The sequence below is a fragment of the Rhea pennata genome, chromosome 10 (genome assembly GCF_028389875.1).
Source record: "Rhea pennata isolate bPtePen1 chromosome 10, bPtePen1.pri, whole genome shotgun sequence".
NCBI classification, from domain to species: domain Eukaryota; kingdom Metazoa; phylum Chordata; class Aves; order Rheiformes; family Rheidae; genus Rhea; species Rhea pennata.
The window spans coordinates 21,365,030-21,390,152 of NC_084672.1; the positions used below are offsets into that span (position 1 = coordinate 21,365,030).

General features: G+C 38.4%; 1 protein-coding gene across 15 annotated transcripts in view; it reads left to right on the forward strand.

The window, feature by feature from the left end:
- Nucleotides 1-25,123, forward strand: part of HMG20A (high mobility group 20A) — a 190,911-nt gene that overhangs the window by 4,389 nt on the left and 161,399 nt on the right. For 10 of the 15 annotated variants that reach the window (XR_009959506.1, XR_009959510.1, XR_009959507.1 and 7 more), the window contains exons 3-5: nt 17,916-18,006; nt 20,125-20,272; nt 21,936-22,151. Coding sequence is in view for 9 of the 15 variants with exons in the window: in XM_062584179.1 (XP_062440163.1) it covers nt 17,916-18,006; nt 20,125-20,272; nt 21,936-22,151 (455 nt within the window). In the remaining 6 variants the exon portion in view is untranslated. Of the gene's footprint in view, nt 1-17,913; nt 18,007-20,124; nt 20,273-21,935; nt 22,152-25,123 lie in introns of all 15 variants that reach the window. The other 5 variants (XM_062584183.1, XM_062584182.1, XM_062584186.1 and 2 more) reach the window with 2 other exon arrangements.

Genomic DNA, 25,123 nt, shown 5'->3' on the forward strand with positions numbered 1-25,123 from the left:
GGCATTAACTAACTTGATAATTCAACTGAAAGCTATTCTTTCTTTAGCATGCTGAAACACAAATTGTTGTCCAGTGAACAGAAGTGCTGGGGCTGAAAAGGATGTGATCGGAGTAGTCAGTAGTTAAATAGGCTCAGGCTGTTGAACTATAGCCTTAGGTGGTAGAAAACTGTTGTCTGTGCCTTCTAGAACTTGGCTTGTCTTCATGCATGACTCCTCTGAATGCTTTTCTTGAAATGATCTGAAAACTCTCGACACCTGGATAGTAGCAGAATGAATCTAGCAAGCTTTCATTGGTGACTGAGAGTGGCTCAGGTAGCTGAATATAATGGTTTACCAGTGCTGGAAGTGAAAGGGTCCATATGGATTCGTTCGTTTTTTCTGCAAGCTCTATTATTTTTGACCACTTCTTGAATCCTTCCAAATTTATAGCTGAGCTGGCAGAGGACAAGCAGCTTGCTCTCTTCCCTGCCTTCCCCAAAGGAAAGGGATTAGGGAGTTAAAGCAACTCTTTTTAATAGAGTCCAGTAAGAAGCTCTGGAGATGGTGTAGCCAGGTGAGAGAGGAGAAGGGAGTAAGGCCTTCCCTGCTCTGTGTTGCAAGCTACTGCTCTTGCTCAATAGCTTCTTAATTCGTCTTTAAATCTAAGTTTTGTCAGAGCACCTAAGGCTTGAAAAGGAGGCCTGAAAATTCTGTGTTTTTCTGGCATTCAATTTATGCCACCAGTGTTTGGTCAGCTTCATGTTCTGTTTCACCAGTTGAAAGTGGTGTGTTAATTGTCAGGTGACATTACTAGGATTCTGCAAACTTTTTACTAATACTATAAACACTTTTTTTATCAAAACAGAAAATCATTTTCTTACTCTGAGCATAGGAAAAATGAAGGCAGAAAAAAAAACTTCTGATTGATAACTAGTTTGTGATCCCTAGCTTTTTAAATATTAACATGAAGTCAGAAATAGATTCATGCTGCTTTCTGAAATGGCATCAGTTTGAAACTTGCTGGGTTACTTGAAACGGAATGGCAGCAGGTCACTCCTGCATGGACAAGGGTCCTGTGAGCTGAAGTGATCCCTCTTCACGGATGCTGCAGCAGGGGAAGTTTTACTTCCTCTCTGTTCATCTGCCTGCTGCTTCGCACCAAGGTGCTCGGTGGCCTTCTTTCATGTGCTGATGCATTTCCTAACTGTCAGAAGAATAAAAATGGTTATTGTTCTGTTGTGTCAGTGGTTGAAATTGAGTTGTGGAAAGGATCTAAAAATGCCAGTGCTGATGTAAAGGAGGATAGAGATCGTGTAATGAATATGAAACGAAGTGGAAGTAGCAGCTTGGGGGAGAGATAATGAGACCACCCCTTTTTCATTGGTAGGCTGCTAAACTGGCTTAGCTTTTTGCTTTAAGTGCTGGACTTAAGCAAACAATATGGAGTTCATGGCTACAGGTTAAAATAGTATATCTCCAAACAGGAGAGATTGTACTTATAGTTTGGGGAAGTCTGCTTTGGAAGCAGTGACCTGAAGAAGTTTTGGAGATGATTGTGGGTAATCCGGCTGAATGTATGTGTTCAGTGCAGCTCTGAGCGAATGTTCTAGGAGGTAGGAGCCTTAAGTGTAAAAACAGAGGACTGTAGCAGGCAAGTGATAATGTATCTTCTCTTTTACAGCTGGCACTGCTACAGCTTCTTTTGGAATTCAGAAAAGGTTGTTGGCACACTAGAAAAAGGTCAAAGAGGAATCACAAAACAGCTAAAGGCATGTTTTCAGTCCTAAAATGATTCCAAGAGCTACATCTTTTTAATTTTTCAAAAGAGTAAGTTGATCAAATCATGCCTTAATCAGAATTTATTGATAAATGTTCTTGAGTATCTGGCTTTCAAACAAAAATCTGACTGCTCTCAAGTTGTACAAATTCAGATCGATTGTAATGTACAGATTTTAAGAATGCATAACTGCCTTGTGGGACAGCTGACTGCAGTGATTATTGGAAGTCTTTAAAACAGTACTGGGTAACCCTTATATATATTTGAATTCATAGAATCATAGAATCAGTAAGGTTGGATAGGACCTCTGGAGATCATCTAGTGCAACCTCCCTGCTCAGCAGGGTCACCTAGAGCATGGTAGACAGGGTTGCATCCAGGTGGGCCTTGAAGATCTCCAGAGAAGGAGACTCCACCACCTCTCTGGGCAACCTGTGCCAGTGCTCTGCCACTCTCACAGGGAAGAAATTCCCCCTCATGGTCAGGCGGAACTTCCGGTGGTTCAATTTCTGCCTGTTGCCTCTTGTCCTGTCATGTGGGACAACTGAGAAGAGTTTGTCCCCGTCCCCCTGACACCCTCCCTTCAGGGACTTGTACACATTGATCAGATCCCCCCTCAGGCTTCTCTTCCCCAGGCTGAAGAGGCCCAGCTCTCACAGCTGTTCCTCGTAGGGCAGGTGCTCCAGCCCTCTAATCATCTTCGTAGCCCTATGCTGGACTCCCTCCAGTAGCTCCATGTCTCTCTTGTACTGGGGAGCCCAGAACTGGACACAGTACTCGAGATGAGGCCTCACCAGGGCTGAGGAGAGGGGCAGGATCACTTCCCTCGACCTGCTGGCAACACTCTTCCTGATGCACCCCAGGAGACCATTGGCTTTCTTGGCCACAAGGACACATCGCTGGCTCATGGTCAATCTGTCATCCACCAGCACTCCCAGGTCCTTCTCTGCAGAGCTGCTCTCCAGCAGGTCAGCCCCCAGCTTGTACTGGTGCCTACTGGTGCCTATTTATCCCTAGGTGCAGGACTCTGCACTTGCCCCTGTTGAACCTCAGGAGGTTCCTCTCTGCCCAGCTCTCCAGCCTGTCCAGGCCTCTCTGAAGGGCAGCACAGCCCTCAGGTGTGTCAGCCACTCCTCCCAGCTTGGGATCATCAGCAAATTTCTGTTTGTGTTCTGTATTTTCTTTCAGTGAAGACATATGGACATGGGAAGATATGTCCATTGGGTCATTCTAGGTAATCACAGTGATCTCTTCTGGTCTCTCTGTGTGCCAGTTTTCTAGTTTTACAGAATGGACCTAAACACAAATACAGACTTATTTTTTTTTTAATTCTAGCCCAGGAAATATTCTTGGAAGTATACAAATCTTGCAAGTATGTGTATTAGTCTCACCAAAGTGGTCTTAACCTAAGATATGATTTGATTGTTAATCTGCTTAAGTTTGAATACAGGAACTGAAGAGTTAATAATTGTATGTTTAATTTAATCTGAGACTTTGCATGGATTGTTTTGAATGAGTAGTGATATGAAGATCGTGCTAATATGAAAGGTACTTACTGTTATTTGAGAAACCTCTTCTGATCCTGTTTTCTTAACCTTACAGGAACTTAAAATACTTTGCAACTCTGAAGAGATCTGAACTCAGTTATAGATGTTTTACTTGCATTTTCTCTGTAGAAAAATTCTTTAAATACTTTTTTAGATAAAAGAATAACTTGATTTCTTACTGCTATTCATAAAAAATATGTATTCTGTCCTAATGCCTCTTATACAAAGTGTTTCCCAAGAGAATTGTAAAAAAAAGATGCTTATCAGAAGAGTTTGCAAGTCATGCAGAGAATAATAGATTACAAGGAACTTTCTTGTGTTTTTTCAAAGTTGAGTTTTGTGCATTGCTGTTGTTTGAGAGAGTTTTGCTAAATATGCTTATGCAGATAAGCAAGCACAGAGGGTTTAAAATTTTATAATGAGGAAAGATTGTGAAAACAGGAGATCACAAATTGCCTAGAAAATGACCGAAACTTTCAATAAAATATAATGCGAGCCTTTAGCTCAGGTGTCTTATACTTTTGGGGCTTAAATATACAAAAAACAATTCTCTCTATGCAAAACTATTTATTCTCAAGTCTAAGGTCAGTAACATTTGTCAGACATGTCTATAATTTTTTGGGAGGCATTTAAATAATGCTTTTGAGAATGTAGGAATTTACTGGTCTGTAGGTGTATTGCATGCCTCCCCCGCAACTTATGTGAATGTGGATCTGGGACTGAATGGCCAATAGGAGGCTGTGGGTGATGATGAGAAAGGATTGTGATAATACAGCCTTGCAGTAGTATTTAAGTTATGGTTATCATGAAAAAGGGCACACTAGTCTATCATATGCAAATATATTTCACTCAAATGAGTTGTCAGTTTACTGTAGAAAATGTTATACTTGGATTACAAATCTCAAAAATAGAGGTAGAAGGTTTTTCATAGAGGTTTTGAACTTGCTCATTAGCATCTTACTCCTTCAAACATGTTTGTGTAACATTATAATTTAAAAAGCAGTTGACGGTCTCACCAGATCAGACAGACAAGTTACCTGGCATCCTTCAGCAAATATGCTTTGTTGTGTGTTTCTACTGCTAAGTAAGTTGGTGCTTAAAGGATAGATGAAACACAAAGTAGTCACCCCAAAGAAGCTAGACAATACATTGGCAAAAATTAACAAGCAATTAAAATGGCAATTGATATTAGAAGGAAAAGATAAGGAATGATGCATCAGTGAAATAATGTGGGGTTTTTTTGAATGCTGAATGCATAGGAGAAATAGCAAGTCTATTGTGTTAAATACTGCAAGAGTGACAAACCGTGATTTGTAAAAGTGGTTTTGATGAGAAATTCAAAGAGTGTGTGGGAGGCTTACTGAAGCACATGAGGAGATGGTGGTATATAGGAGGAAGGTGGTGGAAGTGAAAAACTGTATGGCAGAGAGGAGGCAGAGAGGCTGATGAGATCTAATTTTTAAAGCTGCTATGAGACATTGGGGCATCAGGTATCAGTTCTCATTGAAGTAATGATTTTTTTTTTCTAATTAATGTCTCTACAATTACTAACTAATGCATCTATAGCCTGTGTTTTAGAAATGAGTGACCTCATTGAGGTTACAGTATGGTCAAGCAGCTGGTGCGAATTAAGAATTGAGAGAGCTGAATTTTTCTTAGGCTTATTCTTCCAGTGAGTTCTTTGGCAGTGTTTTCACTGGTATCCACCTCTAATTTTATTTGACTTTTATCCAGACAGAGGTATCTGGCAGTGTACCCTCTGGGCTCTGCAGTGTAGAACAGAAGCAGGCAGACTCCAGCGAGCCCTGCATGGGCCACCATGGTCCTAGGGGCTGCTGCAGGCAATGTGTGTAGGGAAGGTGAGGGGAGCTGGGATATTGAGCCTGGAGAAAAGGTGAAGGGGCCTTCTATTGCTGTCTTCAGGCTCCTCATGGGAGGTTATAGAGATGAGAAAGCCAGACCCTTCTCAACGATGCACAGTGAGAGGACAAAAAGCAATTAACACAAGTTGCAGCAAGGGAGGAACTTGTATTGAATACAAGGGAATGTTTTTTTTGCTGTGAGGATGGAATAGAGGCCCTGATAGGTAGTGGAAGCTCTCTCCATGGAGATGTTAAAAACCTGACTGGATGAGGCAGTGCACAATGTGATGCGACTTCAAAGCTGGGCCTTCTTTGAGTGAGTATTTGGACCAGATGACCTCTAGAGGCCCCTTCCAATCTGAACTTGTCTGTGACAAGTACAGTATAGTAGAAAGGCTAGCTAAAATGGAACTTTTCTTTGTTCCTTCTTCCCTTCCACGCTCCCAAACTGGGTGGGGAGAGCCAGCAAAAGGAATAAAGTGATTAGACAGTCTTGCCTTGCTCATTAATACTTTCCTGGGTCAAACTTAGCTGGCAAAGCTAGTTGGAATCTGCAGAGCAGGTTAGGAGGTATTTATGTATAAAAATCAATAGTATGAATATTAGATGACCTTAGGAAACCTGTACTAAGGAAAGCATTCTAAATAGGAATAGATACAAGGTGATAGTGATTGAGAAATGGATACTAGTGTATGGGAAAATTCCAGTGTAAAATGGATAAATACTTCTCATTAACTGTTAGCTGAAAATGAAACATACTTCTATGATCAAAAAGTACAATTTTTATGAGCTGAAATTTTGAAAAATCTATTTAGCTTGATTACTGAGTTTATTTTCAAATAATAGGCTTCCCCTCTTGTTTGTCTTTTACGTTCTAAACTCCAAGACCTAGATGCGTTATGCTGCGAATGGGAGATACTGAGTAGTATCTGGTGCAGTGTTCCTCTGTGGTCTCTCAGGGCTCTTTATCCACACACTACAATGTACTCCTGAAGGTTTACTCATTGCTGCATTTATCTGGAAGTTTAGACTTTGTCTGGACTTTCCTATTCTGAGAATTATAACTTTATCCATCGCTGAAGAATCATTCTGTGTGTACCACTTAACAGCAGCCAAGTAAAGGTTCCTTAAGAGTTGCTTTTGGAGAGAATATTTTGTCAAGAAAAAACAGTTTAGTTCATTATGGAATGAACATACAGAATTCTTTTTGAGACTTTACTCTGGAGCATTGGAATGCTGTGGGCATGTTTTGTCCACAGTTATACGTAGATGACTCTTTTTAGAGGTCAGGAAACAGTTCGAGTGTGGGAATAAGCTGTTTTGGGGGGCTGATAGAAACCAGGAAAGCCATGCTTCCATCACTGTGACACAGTGTTGTGTCTCAGGAAGTCTGTAAGCTCAAATATGATTGTTAAACTTAAAAAAAAAACCTTAAAAACTTAAAACTCATAAAAACTGAATGCTTTTTACTTTTAAAGTATAGTATTTAAAATGTGATGTCATGCTTTTTTGCCTTTGTTCTGGGAGATGTTGTGGAGGAGCAAAATACAACTGCAAATTCTTTTTGAGAGTAGCTCTTTAAAAAAAATGGGAGTGCCGATGGCTGTGATAGTTGTCTAACTGAAAAAGCTCTGGCCTAAAGTACAGGAGTAAGTCTTGTTATTGATCCTTGGGTAATTCATATACCTTTTTCCAACAGGCGGTAAAAGATAATGAAGGAAAGTAAGTTTTCTAAATTTGCAGTACTGTACCTGCAGTTCTCCTGGGAAATGTTTGGGGTCCAGAAATTCAAAAAGACAGAATATTAACAAAGCTCACTGTGTTCTGCTAGTTTGCCAAGTCTTTGTGTGATCAAGGTAGTGGACTTCTGATTATTAGATTATATTGAGGTGAAATGTATGTTATAGTCCTTCTGAAAATACAAATCTTTTTCCATGTTCCGTATTCCACTGCTTAGTGTGAATAAACCAGTGTTATTGACCTTTTGTCAAGGACTGTGCAGACTTTAGATCTCATTTTATGTTGTAGTAAGAGTTGTATAATGTGTATTCTAATCAGATTGTCACAGCTACTTCTAGATGTCTGAAATCGAGTAATGACTAATAATTTGATATATACGAGGTAAAGTGGTATAATAATTGGTTGGAGATACCCACAATAAAAAGGTTAAGATCATAGATCATGGAATGGTAAGGTTGGAAGGGACCTCTGGAAATCATATAGTCCAACCCTCAGCATAGCCCCGTATGGGGATTGAACCCATGACCTTCGCGTTAGCAGCACCACGCTCTCAATAGCACTTCAAAACATCAGACTGTTTCTGAAGTTTGAATGTATTTTTAGCTCTCTTATAGATTTCCTATATAATGTCCTTTAATCCATCTATGCCTCTTTATCCATATATAGGGATGTTGGGATACTATTTATGCTTCAGCTTGGAGGAACTGTATTTACTTAACAAATATATATAGAAATGAAATCATCAAAAGGAAATGTAAAAACAGTGTAAATTTTTACCACTTGCTAAATACAGTAAATACTCAAACCTGAATGCCAGATATATTTCCAAATGCTTAAAACTAAACATGAATCAGGAATCTTTTCAAACGTAAGTGCTTGAAACGTTGGCTGTGTTCTATGCGAGAACTCCATCCTCTTGTCCGTTCAGTATTCAGTCTTCTTGAAGAGACTTTCATTGTCTGTTAGGACTGAATTTACTGTGTGCATAGGTCAGCTCTTCTTTGTGAAGCTTGCGCCTGTTTCCTGATTGCAGCTCCTCCTTTCCTATGTCAGATGAGCAGCTGGGGAAAAGGGAAGTTGGATGCAGGGTGCTGTCATAAGAGCAGATGTAGGTCTCGGCCACTGAAACTTGGGTTCTCCTGGTTTGCTCTTTGGCTTTGAACTCTAGGCAGTGATGTGCTGCTCTTAGTCACTGTTTTCCCCTGGGTTCTCTGGCATTTTGGCTATGCTACAATGGGATATGTGCAAAGAAGAATGGCAGCATCAGTAAAGAAAGATAGTGGGTGGAAGAAGTTAGCAGCTATCTGCAAAGCAATTTGTCTAAGCTACTGGAAATGACTTGAGGATCAGATGAAACATTGAAGATGTTTACAAGCTGTTTTGAGCACTCTTGGCCTAGAATATTTAGCATACTGTTGGCATAGCTTCTTTCTCTTTGGTGCTTTTTCAGCAGCAAAATTGGCGATTTTAGTTTTGTATGCCACCAGTGTTCCAGAAATACACTCTGTGCCTGTTTCTTCCCATACTTCACAAGCATGTCTGATGTACTGCTTAAAATTCGAGAACAGTCAATTTGTTCCAACTATCTATACCATTCTTCATTTTTTTTCTGTTTTCCAATCATGAAAATATGACGCTCCTGAGGGTGAAGATGAGGATAAATAGAACTTTATTCTATCATATCTACATCCCACTATTGATACAGGCTTATACCTTTACGAAAGTACGTGGGGCCTTGTATAATTTTATAACTTCTGTATGATTTTCTTTTGTGATGAAATAGGAATCTTGTTATGTGCCCATTTAAGAACCAATTTCTTTAAAATTTTTACCAAAGTTTTGGCTGTAATCTTTTCTTATATCACTTTATCTTTATGCTTTTTAGCAGTGGGATAATAAAAATTAGAAATCTTGTTAGCACTGGTCAAAACACTTGTCTGCCATTCCAAAAGAGCACTTTGGCAGAATGGTACTCTGTGAATGCCATTTTTTTCCTTTTTTTCGTGAATCTTGGTGAAGTTCCATCATGTGCCTGCTGATTTCTTGATCTTTGCTTGAAGAAAAATGCCTATTCTTCTGTCCTTGTTTTCATTCCTTTTCTTGTTGTTTTTCCTTCATAGTCTGTTCCTGAGGGCTGTACAGTTTGTGTTCTGTGATGCAAACAATGTGTGCAAAAACCATCCCAAATTAAAGACAGTGTTTTGGAAGAGCCTTGGCTGAGAAGAGATTTTGGTGCATTTAATGCAATATTTATCCATACTGTCGTCATTCCCTGATCGAAGTTGGTCCATCACTGCAGAGCTTTAAGACCAGATTAGAAACTAAGCTCCGCAAGCTGTCTATTCCAGTTCTTCACTACTTCTGTTATCAGAAAGATTTTGCTAGCATTAGTTTTGTTGATCCTTTAACGGGAAAGAAATAGCAGATCAGCTTGAGAGCATTTATGTAACTATTATTTTACACAGTTAATGCTATCTAAAATTGTGATTTCTTTTAAGATATCTTGTAAGATATATAAGTTGTTATAAAAGATAATATATGTATCTTCTAAATGTATCTTCTAAAGATATGTTTAGTTTAGAAAGATACTACAGGTTTTTGTCTGCTAAAATTCTTTCTGTGTTGGAATAGTTCAAGGCAACAGCAAGCATGAGAAAAATGGGAGGAAAAGCATAGAAACTGGTATGTCATCCTTTTCTAAAGATGAGCTGTTTCTAAAAACAGGCAGAATAAGTTGCATGCTTTGTGTAAGAGTCATTTACTCTTCCCACACTTCATTTCCTGTAACCTTTGCCCCTGTACCCCTATCAGCACATTAAGCATCCAGTTCCATGCTGTCTTTGTTGCTCTTGAGGTCAGAGTAGATACTTTTGCATTGGGTCATGAAGCCTGTGGTGAGTCATTCTTTTAAGTATATATTCAATCTCTCCAGTATATTCTCACATCCAAAATATTCAACCCCCTATTCTGTAAAATGATAAGTAATGGCTTATTTTGGTGGGTATGTGCACGAGAAATTCCAGTCTGTCTTCCTCTGTGGCAATAGTTACGGTTTTCAGTCAAGGAATTTAAGTGAGCTATGAGGATATGCTAGTTTTCCTGACAACTTTTGTGATGAGTGGGGCCTTGAGAGATAGCAGAAATGAAAAAATTAATTTTAAAATAACTTACCAGTCTCAGCAGTAGTTGTATTCACTATTAAATTAATTTGTTTTCAAATATGTAACTTAGCACTTCACTCATTAGTCAGAATCTGAATTCCCTGACACTGAGTTACTCTTTATAGTTCATAGTAAATGTATAGTATTTAAAATCATTGCAGCAGCCTGCAACCATTAACTAATGCTGTTTCTTGTGTCACTTATGTGATACTGGTAAATGTTAGAGCTGGGCAAATGCCATAAAAAGCTTTAGATTCTGTTCATTTACATATTTAATTAACTGCTTTGCTCATGACACTTATTTGCATTGTATAAACACAGAAATGATTGAGTCTGACATAAGTATTCAGAGGAACTGAACTTTAATTTTGAATAAAAGTAACTACTGAATGAGGAAGCTAACTACCTGGTAAATTCGATGGTTGATAGTCACTGGTTTCAGAGAAGTGTCTGTACTCAAGGCATAGTTTGTGTGTCCATTTGTGGTGGTTTTGTTTTTTTTATGGGGATAGCTCTTCTACCTTCTTCACATTAAAGTAGCTGTTTGAAGACTTGGATGTGCTGTGAAAAATGAAGTGTTCAGGTTCTGTTAGAGAAACTTTCAAATAGTAAAGGAAGTGAAATGGGAAACTAGATTGCTTACCGTAACTACGGATACTCAGACAAGGCTTTTTAAGAACAAACTACCCAAACCTGCGTCATTCCTGGTAGAGATATACGTAACTTAGAGTCATGAATTAAAGGAATTCTCAGTATCTGTTCCAGTACTTAATTTTTTGTGATCTTAATGTTTTAGATGTTCTTGAACTATGACATGATGATTAAATTCATTTTGCAGAGATTTGTATGTTACGATGTTACCTAAACCAGCAACTGATGCTAATTAAGAAAGTTAACTCAGAAAAATATGAACTATCTCAATCTTTAGATATTTAACACCTGCTATCAAGGACTGGATGACAAAGCCTTCCCTCTTGGTACCTGCCTAGCAGTTAATGATCTAGCTGTCTGGAGGTGGATAACAGGACTAATTGCATGGTCATCTCAAACTGGGGTTTTACTTTCTCTAAAGTAATCTGAAAAAGCTTGCATTTGGTGCAAAATTTATTTCATGTATTTGAAGGAAATTGCTCAGGGTGGAGATGGTTTTGCTTCTGTCTTCAGAAAGTTGCATATACATTTTTGCTCTCTGAACAGGCCCATAAAGTCTGGAAAACAGGATTTTGTACATATGAGATCTCATATATGACCCAACATAATGCATTCTTATAAATAGGAGCTGAATATAGTACCAAACACTAAGGGTTTTCTTAAATATGCAACTCTTTGGCAGCTATTACTGAAATTTGAGTATTAATAGCTTTGCCAGTGTTTGCCACAAAGAGCCAAATAAACTAAACATAGAACTAAGCTTTACATCTTTCCCTTAAGTTGCAACTCAGGATTTTTTTCCTGAAAGTCTTTATTTTGATCTCTCTCTCTTTTTTAGTAGCAAGAAGTAAGAATAAAAGCAATTGGCTGTTCTCTTATGTATACTTCTTAGTCAGACAGAAAAACCTTCATCCCATTAGGTTTGACTTGCAATTTTCCTGAAGACACACAGACTTTTGTCTAATGAGTTATCTGTAGGAAAAAGTCAAATCTGATTTTACAGTCAAGGATGTTGGATAATACACTCCAATAACTCCAGTTTGGTGGAAGACAATGCAGCTGTTGAGAGGATCTGAAGTTTCTCTGACAAATTCAAAAGTGTTATGGTGTTATTTTGGAGCGTACTTTAGTTTTCTTTGCTCTTCTGACTTGACTTAATGTGGACAGACAGACAGAAGTGGTGTTTTTGTGGTTTTTCTCTCAAATCATCTGAGTTTAAGTTATGTAAGGCATGAAGTGTTTCAATTCTGATGCTTAGCCAAGGAGTACTTTTCTTTGAAATAGCAGAAGGTCTTTTATCTGCTGTCCTCTAAAAGGTACGTTTTGGAGCCATTAGTTATGGCAAAGAAGTATTGAGAGGCATCGAGACCAGGAAGTATGGGAGGAAAATCTTCCACTCTGCAGTAATGTTTCTAAAACTGGTGTTGGCGATGAGGTAATCGGAACTCATGCAGTGTTTTATTTACAGGCTATGTTTCAGATGTTGACTTCATATTTAAATATACCTTATAATAAGTATATATTTATAGCTTTGCCTTTTAAGTAGATGACTAAATATTAATTCTTACTTTTGCGTAGGATCTGATGTGATTTTAATTCATTGAAAAGATAACTTTACTGAGAACAGTTTTCACCATTCCTTTCTAGTGTTTAGGGCTATCTTAAGCATATCGTTGGCATTGGAATGAGTTGGAAGTCAGTCTGCATTTGACTGTAGCTTGGTGCATGTTCAGCAAGACAAGACATATGGCACTATGGAGTCTAATTTTACTTCACATATGTTATGAAGTCACTTTGCACAAGCAAAGCAAGTTTTGCTTTTTGGGAGTGATGAACATACTTTGGAGTATATACAGTAAATGCTCTGCTTTGGGTCTGGTACAGACTTTTTCATGGCTTGGACTGTCACGTGAGATAACTCTGCATAGAGTTAGGGAAGAATGGCTGCTTATAGCTTGCGCAATTGCACGAGTACTAGCCGTGAACATGTTTCTCGCTGAGTCTAGTCTCAGTCTCTGAAAAATCAAGATGCGAGTCTGCTGTATTCAGATGGTCTGATGGATAAAATCATGTTTGATTGCAATCAGGTGTATTTTAAATGACATAATGCCATATGAATAAAATGACTTGATTCCTTGAAGGAAAAGTTAATTGTTACAAATTTTACTTTAAGTTAGTCTTAGGCTTTATACTTGATGTCAGCCATGTCTTTAGGTGTGGGGCCTAATAGCGTTGTTACACCGCAGCCACAGTAATGGTGTTATGGAGAAGTTGCTCGTTCTGTCTAGCGTCTGTCATGATTTGTTCTCAGCTGCGCTGTGACAACAACCTTCTGAGAGATGAGGTAAGGAGGAGACAAAAAGAGAAGAAAAATTAAGCCAGATCTTTGAAGGTTTAAGATAACATGGAGTCTTTCCTAAGTTTGTAAAGAGGTTTACCTAATGTTGGTATAAGTGTCTCATGAATCTTTGGAAATCTTACTGATGTTTCAACGCTCAACATGCAATAGTAGGAGGCTTGTTATTGAGACTTTTCTTGGTCCCATCTTGGATTTTTGCTTACCCTGTGGTCACACATAATGCTGCCTTATTCTATGGAACTTAAACTTGATCCCTGTCTTTATTTCCTTTGTTCTTGTTTTTATCTTATTCTTTTTCTCCTCTTTACATCTGGCCTAGTAATGCACCTTAAATCAGATATTCAAGAAGTTTTTCCAGCTTCTGTAAAGCAAATTGTCACTGCTGTTCCACAGCTGATCACTATGATGCTAGGTGTATGAAACACAAGAAAGAAACCCAAACTTCAGCTTTATTTGGAGTTTACACTTGGAGGAAAATCAGTACAAGAAAAGGCCTGGGGGTTTTTCAAACTACAGTACAGTCAGAACAATGTATCACTCATGATATTGGGTCAACTGTAGTGGAATGGATGGTGTATGTCTGCTGCTGGCAGTCCAAGAACAGTGTTGCAATACCGAACTTAAAATTGGGAACAGAATCTCTACAGTAATCTCTACAGTAAGTGTGTTGTGGTGAGATAGAGCTCTGTAGTTTTGGTTTTCTGCACTCTTTGTTTTACCTTATGTAAGCTCTAAAATATAACTGAGCACGTGCTGAATCTTTCGGAACTGGTATGTACCAAAATACATCACACTTCTGCAAGCTCTTTAACTAACGGTGTAGTCAAAATCAGTCTTCCTTTGTTCAAACTTATCTTTTTCCTGAAGCCAGCACAACTGTCTCTAAACCTTTATGGTTTATTTCTGCATTTGGGTATGTGTATCCTATTTTCATTTTTTAAACTATACTTGTAAGCCATTAAAAATGTAAAAGCAGTCAAATTTGTCTCATTTTGAGCTCCTTAGCCAGCTTCCATATTGACAAAACGATGCAAATATTATTTTCAGAACAGATCTAGTTAAGGCTTGCCGGCTGCCTTTTTCAAGGCCTGCAAATTGTGCTGGAGCTCGCTTTTGAGGAGCAGTAATTCCCTTTTCCTCACTATCACTGTTTTCTTTAGGTTTTGTTTGTTTCATTTCTGAAATGAACATGCAACTCCAGTGGGTTTGAAACTAGATGGCAGTGGCTTTGAAGTGATGGGATGGGATGTTAAGCACAGGAAGTGCAGCTGGAAGACTTGTGTAGATTCCCACAAGTTCTCAGTCAGCTTTTTGGTAACAGGCTTGTTTTCTTGTTTACCGGGATAGATTAGAAGCCTTTGTAAAATTACTGATGTTAAACTTCTTTCAGCTGATACTGAGCCAGGTCCTAAAGAGTTAGTATCTAAAGCATATGGGTTAAATAAAACAAACATTAAGGAAGAATGAAGTATGTGTTCTCCCAGCTTCCTGTGTTTGTGTTCTGTTTGTATGTTGTTAAGGTTGATGTCCGGCTGCCTCCCCGAAGTTTGAAAGCAAGCTTACTCTGCTGCAGCTGACTAGGTCCAGATGTGAACAGGCAAATGGGGAACCTGCTGAGAAGGTCACAGTGGGCATGAGGGACAGAACCATGTTGTAATTGTATGTTCAGAGCAGATACAGAGAGCATGTGTGTGGGAGTGCTGAGTGCCACCAGATTGACATGGTGAGGTTATGAAGAGGCCCTTGACCCCCTGAGAAGGCTGCTAGAGAAGCTTGGGTAACAAAGAAAGCTTATTTTTTCAATGGCATGCACAAAGCTTTGCAAATACATTTCAAAATATGTGAAAGGTTTTGGTCTAGTTGCCTTTGTTTCATACGGTGATCAAGTATGCCATATATTTAGTAGTTGTGCTTGAGCAGCTTTCTGGCCATCAGAGAAGAACAGTCATTTCAATTTTCAGATTTTTCTTGTACTTAAAGCCCCGACCTTGATTTACCAGGATTTTCTACACATGAAAATAGTGCTGAGTGTGTTCACCCCTCATTAATCGTTAAAATAATAATTATTCCACAAGTGGATTTTAAGACCTTCCCTGAAAGCATTGCACTGTTTGGGAGCTTTCAGTCAACTTTGTCTCTTTCTTTGTAGAAGATCTTAGCACTTGGAAAAAAGCATGATATAAGTTTCCAGTTCGTAGATTTGTAGATGTTGCTTGGAAGGGACATCTGGAGGTCATCTTAGTCCAGCCTCCCGTTCAGAGCAGGACTATTGCCAACACTAGTCTACATCAGCTACAGCTTTGTCTGAGTATTTAAAATCTTTGAGGATAAAGATTCCATCACCTCTCTGGTAATTGTTCAAGTTCTGCGCTGCTCTACTAGAGACATTTGTTTTCCTCATATCCAGTCTGATCCTCCAAAGCCACAGCTATGGCCGTTGCCACTACTGAGAATTTGATTCTGTCATCTTTGGTACTTCCCTTCAAGTATGTGTAGGCACCTGTTAGATTGGCCCTTAGCCTCCTGTGCCAGACTACACATGCCCAGTTTCCTCAACATCTCCTGGCAGATAACATGCTCTGGGCCTCTGTCCATCACAGCCCTTTGCTGAACACTCTCTGGTTTTTGCCACACTTCCCTTGAACTGGGGTCCACCAAAACTAGACACAGTTCATGGTTTATAATATTAGAGCAGGAATTCAGTTTCCTTCTTTCCTAGCTGAGTCTGACTTTTACATGAATTAAAGATGTTTCTCTCCTAGGGGTCAAATTTGTGCCATCTGGAAACAGTCTGCTTAGTCTAAATTATTTTCTAGATAAGGGATTGGAATGATAGGATTCTTAAGGACTATAAAAATCTGAACAGTTGGAAAAGCAGAAGAGAGGGTGAATGTCATCTGAAAAATGAAAGAGAAGGTAACTACACTCCTTTCTTGCATTTTCCTTCATGTACAAGGATATCTTGTTTGGAAACTTAACTTTACTCTCTGTCTGTAGTGGAAATAGATTGACTTGATGCCTGTTTCACCTAGACCTCCAATTGATGTGCTGGTGTAAGCATTAACTGAGCATTTGCTTAGCTGCCCAAATTGGAGTGATTTTTTTTTTATTATTATTATTATCTAGTGAGGCCTCTAACATCTGTAATAGCTTGTGAAGGTGTAGAGATGATATGTTACTAAAGGGAGTAAATATTCCTGTGTTTTCAAAGTGAGTCATAAAATTAGTAGAGCAGAGCTCACAATCTCAGAACAGGATGTCAGATTTGGTGTTCTTAGCAGTTAAAATGCTCTGATTTTCCTTGAGCCTTGGCTACTTTGATACTCAAGCCAGTACACCTTGCTCTTCTAGTGTGCTCTGTTTGCTTAAAAAAAAAAGGGCGGGGGGGGGGGACACAATATTTGTTGTGATAGGGATCTGCAAGAGATAAGACATAGGAAAGTGCCATTACTTTTGCTCTTAGAAAAAAATTCTCTATGAAATTGGGGAGGGAACCCATAATTTTAGAAACATGGTGGAGGATTTTGAGACTCAGATCACCTTAGTTTGATCTCTGTGCAGACTGGAAAGCATACCAATCCAGGAGAAAACAGCAAAAGATTATAAGTTATATTAGCCTCTCCAAGTTTAAAGCCCAATTATACTAGCTGAAAGTCTGATAGCAATACTCAGGTGCACTATCTGATACCCCTTTAAAGATGACTGCTAAATGAAAGGAACAGAAAGTTAACTGATATTTCCCTGCAAAACGGACTGAAAACGCAACCAGTAGTCGTGAATTTTGTGTTTAGACTTTTTGTTTTGGGTGTTGTTTTTTCTCCAATACAATGATGACATTTTAGTAAGAAAGGGGATGAATTTCAATATTCTTGGTTTTCTTATCTAATGCATCCAATTTCCATGAGAGGCAAAAAAAAAAAAAAATTAAAAAAAAGAAATGGATTCTAACTCGGGAATAGTTTATTTTGAATGGAAAGTTACACTGTGGCTCAAATAATTGATTATTCACTTCTGTATTTTTTAATGGAAGTCTGTAAGTTGAAAATAACACAGCTACCATTGCTATGTAGTCTTATTTAGGAATAACACACAAATGCATGTACAGCTATATTGTGAAAATATGGACAAGGAATTAGCAAATGCAACCTTGAAATGAAACTTCAGGGGAGATTTAGAGTTGCAGACTAGAGTTCTCTTGGGCCAAGACCGGGACTGATGTGTGGTGAAGATGAACATTTGTAGACTGGATGGCAGGGTAGATTGAAAGAGTGGGATCTGTGTAGTAATGTGGTGACTATATGATGAATGGAAAGTTGTTTACAGGGAGGAACTAGGATGCTACAGTGTGATTTCCAGCCATAGTGTATTATTGGCCCTAGGCTCAGAGGTAAACTCTGGATAAAGCATCATTTATGACCTCTTTTATCTCTGACCTTAAGCACAGCTGCTTATAGGACCTGTCCTGAGGCTGACCAGCTATGACTGGCATGTTGGTTTATGGAGTAAAAAATGAAACTAGTTCTGTGCTGTCACTGCAGATATATTGTGGTATCTGTGCAGTGGCAAAGGAGCAAGGAGACAAATTCTGTGTTGCACACGTTTTCAAATAAGGTGGGTTTGTGGGATCTGAATTGCCTTGAAACCGAAAAACCTTAAAGTTGAAAAGCTGTACAACATAGTTAGCTTGGCTGATGGTTAAATAGGCGGATAATCCATCATAATGGATTATGATATATCTATGAGCTGACAGTAAATTAGACTTACATAATGTTTAAAAAGAAGTGCTGCTTATGGGAAACAATGAAATAACTTACACTTTCCCCCTTTTTTACTAGAGAGATGGAGAACTTGGTGGCTGGCGCCACCCTTCCTCCGCTTTTTGCGGATGAAGATGGATCTAAGGAAGGTAGTGAAATTACTGTAACTGGGTAAGCAAATACTTTTTTTAAAAAAGAAAAAAAAAAACTTTGGCTGATAGACACCATCTAGATTTGTCAGGGAAACTGTTTTTGTGGGAAGAAAGGTATGCTAAGGAAACTCTTCAGAAGAAGGAAGAACTTACACAACACTCCCTTGACCTTGACAGAACAACGTAGGACCTTGCATGAAGGGGGATATGGCTTTTTCTGAACTGATTAAAAGCTATCAAACTTATCTTTTACATCCCTGTAACTTTAAAAGTTTGCTTCCATAGATTTTTTGGTTTTTGTTTTTTAGAGAAATTTAGACAATATAATGTGGGCAGAGAAGGAGGATATATCACTTGGCTAGTGTGATCCCTGTTGAATAGATCATTTCTGTTAATGATATATAATGTTCATCAGTGATTTCCAGGAATCACTGAGAAATTAATACTTTTCATTTTTCAGATTGACTTTTTTTTACAGAATGTAAAACCATTGCCTCTTAAAGTCACCAAGGCTAAAGAACCTAGTCTTTTAGGATTATGTGGGCTTCTTGCTGTGTGTTGGTACATGGAATTTTTCTCTTTCATAAACCTCCAGGCTATGAAATTCAGACTTTGCAGACAGGTAAAGCTCTATAAAAATAAATGTGGAGATGTTCACTTCAAACTGATCCTAATTTGGCTCTGCATATCTGGAACTTCAGACTTGCTGGTGCCAATGAGATAGATATTCAAATCTGGATTATGTTTAAGAGAGATTAACGTGTTGAATGAACATTCATCCATTTTCACTGTAAATGGCTAGATCATATTGAGGTTTTCCCTGTGTGTGTAGTTTAGAAAGTTTTTCTGCTAAAGAGTAACTGTATTACCCAGCAGATAGGAAAGCTGAAACACTCTTCAGATCTTAATGATGATTCTGAAAAAGTCTAACTGCATTGTTGCATATTCTTTTTGATGCATCAAATTTAGTTTATTTTTTTTTAGTAGCAGGTGTCTGTTGGATTCTGTTCCTCCCTCTCAAATTGTTGGTAGTGTAAACTCTATCTGATATCTGAAAGTCAAGCACAGACCTCTTCAGCTTTTGTATCTTTACCAGTAATTATGCCTCAACTGGTGACGGCTGCAAGCAGTAAAGATACTGTTTTCCCTATTTAAAGACAAACTTTTCTGTAGGTGTTCAGCTAACAATTCTGTGATTATACCTCACTTCTTCCATAGCTATATGCTACATAGTTAACAGGAACAATTATTTTGAATATGTGTTTTGTATGTAAGCAGCTCTAGGTATGAGTAAACAAACAAAGTGGATTTGAAGCATATGTTGTTCTTGTAGTAATTTTCATGAATGTAACTGCCTAAGACCAGGCAACCTTCAGCCTGGTTTAAGAAGAGATTAGAATCTGTAATGAGAGTCCCAAACTCTGTTAGGAATTTGCCCATTGAGCACAGTGGTTAGAATGGCTAGGAGATGGTTGTCAGAAAATGTGTTCATCTATATGTGCCTCTAGATATATGCCTGTATATATCTGCACATTTGGCTTTCTGCCTCCAGGTCGCTGGGCCCCTTTCTAGAGTATGGTGGATTGATACGCATCTTGCAACAGAATTAGATAGCGGCCATTCCAGAGCCTGTAGGGACCTACTCATGTTTGTGCTTTAAATACATGAATGTATCAACAGGATTTCCTATTGAGCGAAGTTCCATTCAAAATCATACACAACCACAGTACTTCAATAGTATTTATAGAGAAAAATGCATCCAAAAGGTATATATTGGTTGAATGAGACCTTTCACTTAAAATGCTTCCAGGTATTTTTGAAGTGTAAATTCATGCTTTTGTTTTCTGATCCAGTTGTTTGTTTGACAAGTTGTTTGTGTAATCAAAGGCTTCAATAGAAATTAGACAAGATATCATTTTAAAACTCAAGTGGTGTTTGGAAGTCCCTGGCAACTATGGTGAGCTCTTATAGCAGTTGCTTGGATGGAACAATCAGTTCTTCATCAGTGACTTTTTTGAAATGCTTTTTTCTTGCTAGTATTAGAAGTGAATATATTTTCAATATTTTTGCATCTTTTAGCAGACTAGAGGAAGTGATTTAGCAATATGATTAAATTTTTCTCACTGTACTTTTTCAGATTAGCTCATTCTGAGAATTCATTTGGTGGTGGAACTTCACAGTCTGTGAATAACCCAGATTTGGTGGAGGATTTGTCACAAGCTCAGCAACTGCAAAATGAGTCTTCTAATACTGCTGAGAACACAGAGCAGAAGCCTGAGGAGGAGGTGAGGTGAAATAATAATGTTAAAATATTGACTTCTCAATGGAGTTAAGCATGAAATATTGTCATTATGATTCCTTTTACTTAGATTTTTTTTTTTTTTTTGGATAGGATCACAAACTTTCATCCATTTGCCATTTTCATCTTTTGATTCTATTTTGTGTGTATTGCACAACCATACACAGGCAGCCAAGGAAATCTAGCAGTTGGACTGTATAGAGAAAAACATGCATCTCCTTGGCTTAGCCAAGAGAGTCCCCAGACTTGTACTGCCTCTGGCTTTTCTGAAGACTGAGTATTCCATTGCCTCAATTTATTTCATGTCTTCTGAGGCAGAAAAGTGAGACCATTACAATTCTTGGGAATTAACTGATGTCTTAGGAAGCGTTATACTTGCTTCTTTAAACTCACTTATGTACTGCTGCACATGATATTTGGTGACTAAATCGTGAAGGACCTGAAGTTTGACATGAAAGTGGTTTGGATTCTCTTATAGATTAACTTGATATTCCCCTCTTGCTGTTTGTCTTCAGTTTTTGTCTTTTTTCTAACATGGTGAAGGGAGCACATTGATCATGAGTTGATTATGATTAGAAGTACAGAAAGAGCTATATGTATATAGCAAAGGAAAATAATGTTTTCCAGAGATTATGGTAGTATTATGAAGCTGGGAAGATGGGTGTTAGTTATGTCATTCCCTTGGGACTTGCTGTGTGCCACAGGCAAGTCTTGCAGTGTTCCCTCCTTAGCAGTTTCATCTTTTCATTAGAGAGGATGCTCAACTTCTTTAAAGTTCTTTGAGTTTTTATTTGAAGGTGTTTTTTTCTAATTTATTATTTTTTTTTTTTTGAAATTCCAGTATGTTTGGTGGTAAAAATACAAGAATATGTGGGGGGAAAGAAAGTGTATAGAATGACTATTCTGTCACATGTGTTTTGGTCATGTAATGCTCAAAGGCAAAAGATTTGGAAGGGAATATAAACTAGTTAGTAGCAACTGCTAGTCAATATATTAAGTTTCTTAAAATATGATGTTGAGGCAAATGACTCAAACTCAAAATGAGGATTAGAATAAAAATAATACTCACATTTGCCTTAGTGAGAATAGTGATTTCATGAAGTTTCACTCCTCATGATTCATAGCATAAACTGCTATTAGACTCTGGTCAGACCTAATCTGTGATATGCTATCATTCAATTGTCCAGTAAAAACTTGGAAGTTTGATTTAGCTTTTCTCTCTCAGGTGACCGGGTCTGAATCATTACTGCAGTAAGATAGGGAAATGAAAGGGACAACTGATAAGTTCCATTGTTGTTTGTACCAAAAAAAGAGGGTGGTTATCTAGTTATATGTTCTCAGTGTATTAGAGTATTTCTTAATTTCACGGTTTTACAGGTAGAAGTTGCTAGAAATGTTATTTTATTCTCCCAGTGGACCAGGAGTGATGCTACAAAAACCTTTTAGAAGGAGACTTACTTGTCTCTCTACTTAGTGAACAGTCAGGGTTGCTAAGTGAGGTTTGAAGTTTAGTGAGGATCGTCTGTGGACAGGATGTATTGCAGCAACATACTCCCGATGAAAATGTGTGAGATGTGAATATTTATTCCTTCCAGGGGTGGTAATTTTTTTTCTTTCAATCTGAATTTTCTTCCATTTTCATTTTGCAGCAGCAAAGAACTAAACGAGGAGGCTGGGCCAAAGGGAGAAAGAGGAAGAAACCCCTTAGGGACAGCAATGCCCCCAAATCCCCCCTCACAGGGTATGTGCGATTCATGAATGAGCGTAGGGAGCAACTTCGAGCGAAGAGGCCTGAAGTCCCTTTCCCAGAGATCACCAGGATGCTGGGCAATGAATGGAGTAAACTGCCTCCCGAGGAGAAACGGGTACCATTAAACTCCCTTTTCCTTGTTGGAATATCATTATTGTTAAATGGGAATATTGTTTAGTGAGGAAGTTAACATAGCCTTTTGATTTAAGTTATGTTTAGGAATATGTTTTAAAATAAGGTGCACACGCCCTCCAGAGTTCAAATAATGAACACTAATAGGGTCATAGGATCTCATCCAGATGTTACTTGGAGAAAACTGTATCCTCTAAATAGTACAAGGCTATATTGGGGAACTTTGGAGAAGGCTGTAATGAGATATCCCATGACTTACATGATTTATGGAGATGAAATTCTGTTCTGCCTAACCCAGATACAGCTGAGAATTACCAATTTCCAAGGCCAGAGCCATTAGAACGGTGGGGCAAGAGTTCATTCACTGTAGCTGCAGAGTTCAGCAGGGTTTCAGAGCTACTGGAAGGATTTCATGATTCTGTTTATTTTACAAACTCACAAATGAATGTAAACATCTGGTGTCTTAGAGTAAGACAAGTACACCTGAAAGGACATGTTACTGAAGGAAATAAAGTAAGCAAGTTTTTTAAACAGTGTTTTAAAGGGTTGCTAGCCCTATAAGGGAAGTCAAGATCTGTATGGGAAAGTCAAGATCTGTATGATGCACCAGTGAGTTTCCTATTCTAGTTTCTGCACAATATGCCTCAGGAAAGCTTTTTTTTTTTTTTTTTTTTTTTTTTTTTTTTTTTTTCCTCCCCCCTCCATTTGATCAGAATGTGGTATCTTCTCATTAGAGCTACTGAAGCCTTTTGCATTGTCTGATACGTGAGTGAAAACAAAGTCAGTGTTTTTACTGGTCCTTTAACTCCTTTTGGTGCAGACCTTGTTACCCCTCATGAGTGTCTTATGATCCGCACCTAATTTTCATTCGGACATTAGAGCAAAGCAGTAGTTGAATCACAGTAAAAGGTGGCGCTATAATATGATTTTATCTGAGTATTTCTGCCTGTGGAAAATACTGTAATGACAAAATGATGCTCAAAGCTTGTATGACGGCTAGATGAAAAATGAGATAAAACAAGAGTTCCTTTTGTCACTTTTTAAGTTGGATTGTCTGACTTTTTGTAGTCTTTATTAGAAATCTAAAATGCACTGACTTGCCCTTTGCTAACATGTTGCTGTTTGTGAGCAAGTTCATAGAACACCAGTTACACAGAGATATTATAAAATGATGTATAGGCAATCGTGTTTTATCCGTAATGGAAAATGTGTCAACTGAGCCAATTGATTTGGTAACGGATTTGCAGCATCAGAATGCTGTCCCTGATTGCTAGGGGAAGGGGGAAGTGAGAGACTGAATTAAAAACTCTAGGTTAAGAAACTGTCTCAGAGGCTGTTAGAATGTCTGGGGAGGGAAGGGGGGTGTCTCAATCTCCTTTTTCCTATTTCCTGCTGCCTTTTAAATCCCCAGGGAATCTGTCCTTTTTTAAGAAAGGCCCTGAAAACCCAACCTACAGTGAGTCAGGGAAGGACTGCTGAGTACTTTGTTTCATTCTGTTCTTACTGCCTCTCTTTACTAAGGCTGTGAAGGGCATTGCTGACTTGGAACCCGTGTCTCTAACATGACAGGCCCCAAATTATTATTAAAGATGAATTAGCTTGGTTTTGGTTGTGTAACCACTATAATGTCATTATTTTCTTAAAGCAAACAGTGAGCTAAAGGTGGTACTCTGCTAGTGTGTGGGTTAATATTGCATATTCCGTAGGACAAGCATGTGTGAAGTTCTCTCGTGGCTGATCTCCAGCAATTAGCAAACTAGCTGTCTGATGTGACAGCTGAAAAGAAACAGTCTCATATTTCCCCTGTTCCAACCCAATAGTCTTGCTACTTCTCTTTGCTTTTGTCCAGCATAAGGATGAGTTGATTGAGCTGGCGCAGCTCACCGAATGCTTCATCTGCCAAAAACACCAAGCCAAAGCCCAACTTTGTAGCTAGCTGTTACCTTGCTGTAGTCATAAAGTAAACCGCACCCTAATAATCATTACTTTTTTTTTTTCTTCTTCTGTATGGGGACATATGTAATGAGATGTACAGATTTGTTCTAGAAGACCTAGGACATCTAGTTACAGATAGTGCAGCATAATTCATTCTTACTGATTCAGAACAATTCATTCAGAACACAAGAGAAAAAGTTATTGTTTTCTTCACTCATTGTCTACACTCTCAACAGCATATTTTATACTTTTGTAAGGCATTAGTTCCTCTCTATCTGCAGCAATGCCCAAAAGCAGTGAGACCAGCATCATTGAATTTACCCCCCAATCCAGAATACAAAGAGTAAACCTCAGCACGGTCAGGACAGTGTCTCAAATGCATTGAATATATAACTGTGAAGTGGCTTGATTGGAATGATTTCATGAAGATAAAAAGCATACCAAATTACTAAAGCTTGCTCTAGTTTAGTTTCCATTGAATTTTAAACTTGAAGGGAGGGAAAAAAGTCTTGGTGGTGGGGAAGACAGCTTTTTCTTGGAAGAATCCCATTGGTCTCAGAGCTGCGACCGCTTCTTAAGTGATTTTCACTTCATCAGTATCCTTGAAGTATCCTCCAGTTAGGCTTGTTCCGTTATACAGATGCTGGAAATTCCTTCAGGCTAGAATACAATAATTTCTTTTAACCTAAATACAGATACTAAAGAAATTGATAGAACCTCCTAGGGCTCTGTTCTCTTTAAGCTCTTCTTTTAGAGTAGCCACAATGCTTTACTTACCCCACTGAAGAGGGGAAAGTGAGAGGTGATAGAATGATAGTACTTTTCATCTGTGGGGTTTGAAAGCGAGTGCATACTGGAATCCCATTGCCACAGATATGAGCATTGAATGATAACCTGTTAAGAAGGGATTCTTGTAGGGCAGCATTTACTCACAGCCACAGAAATGCAATTCTTTGATATTTGGTCTATAGTATGTATATAGTATTCTGAGTTGAATAGCCTATCAGCCGATTGCCTCTA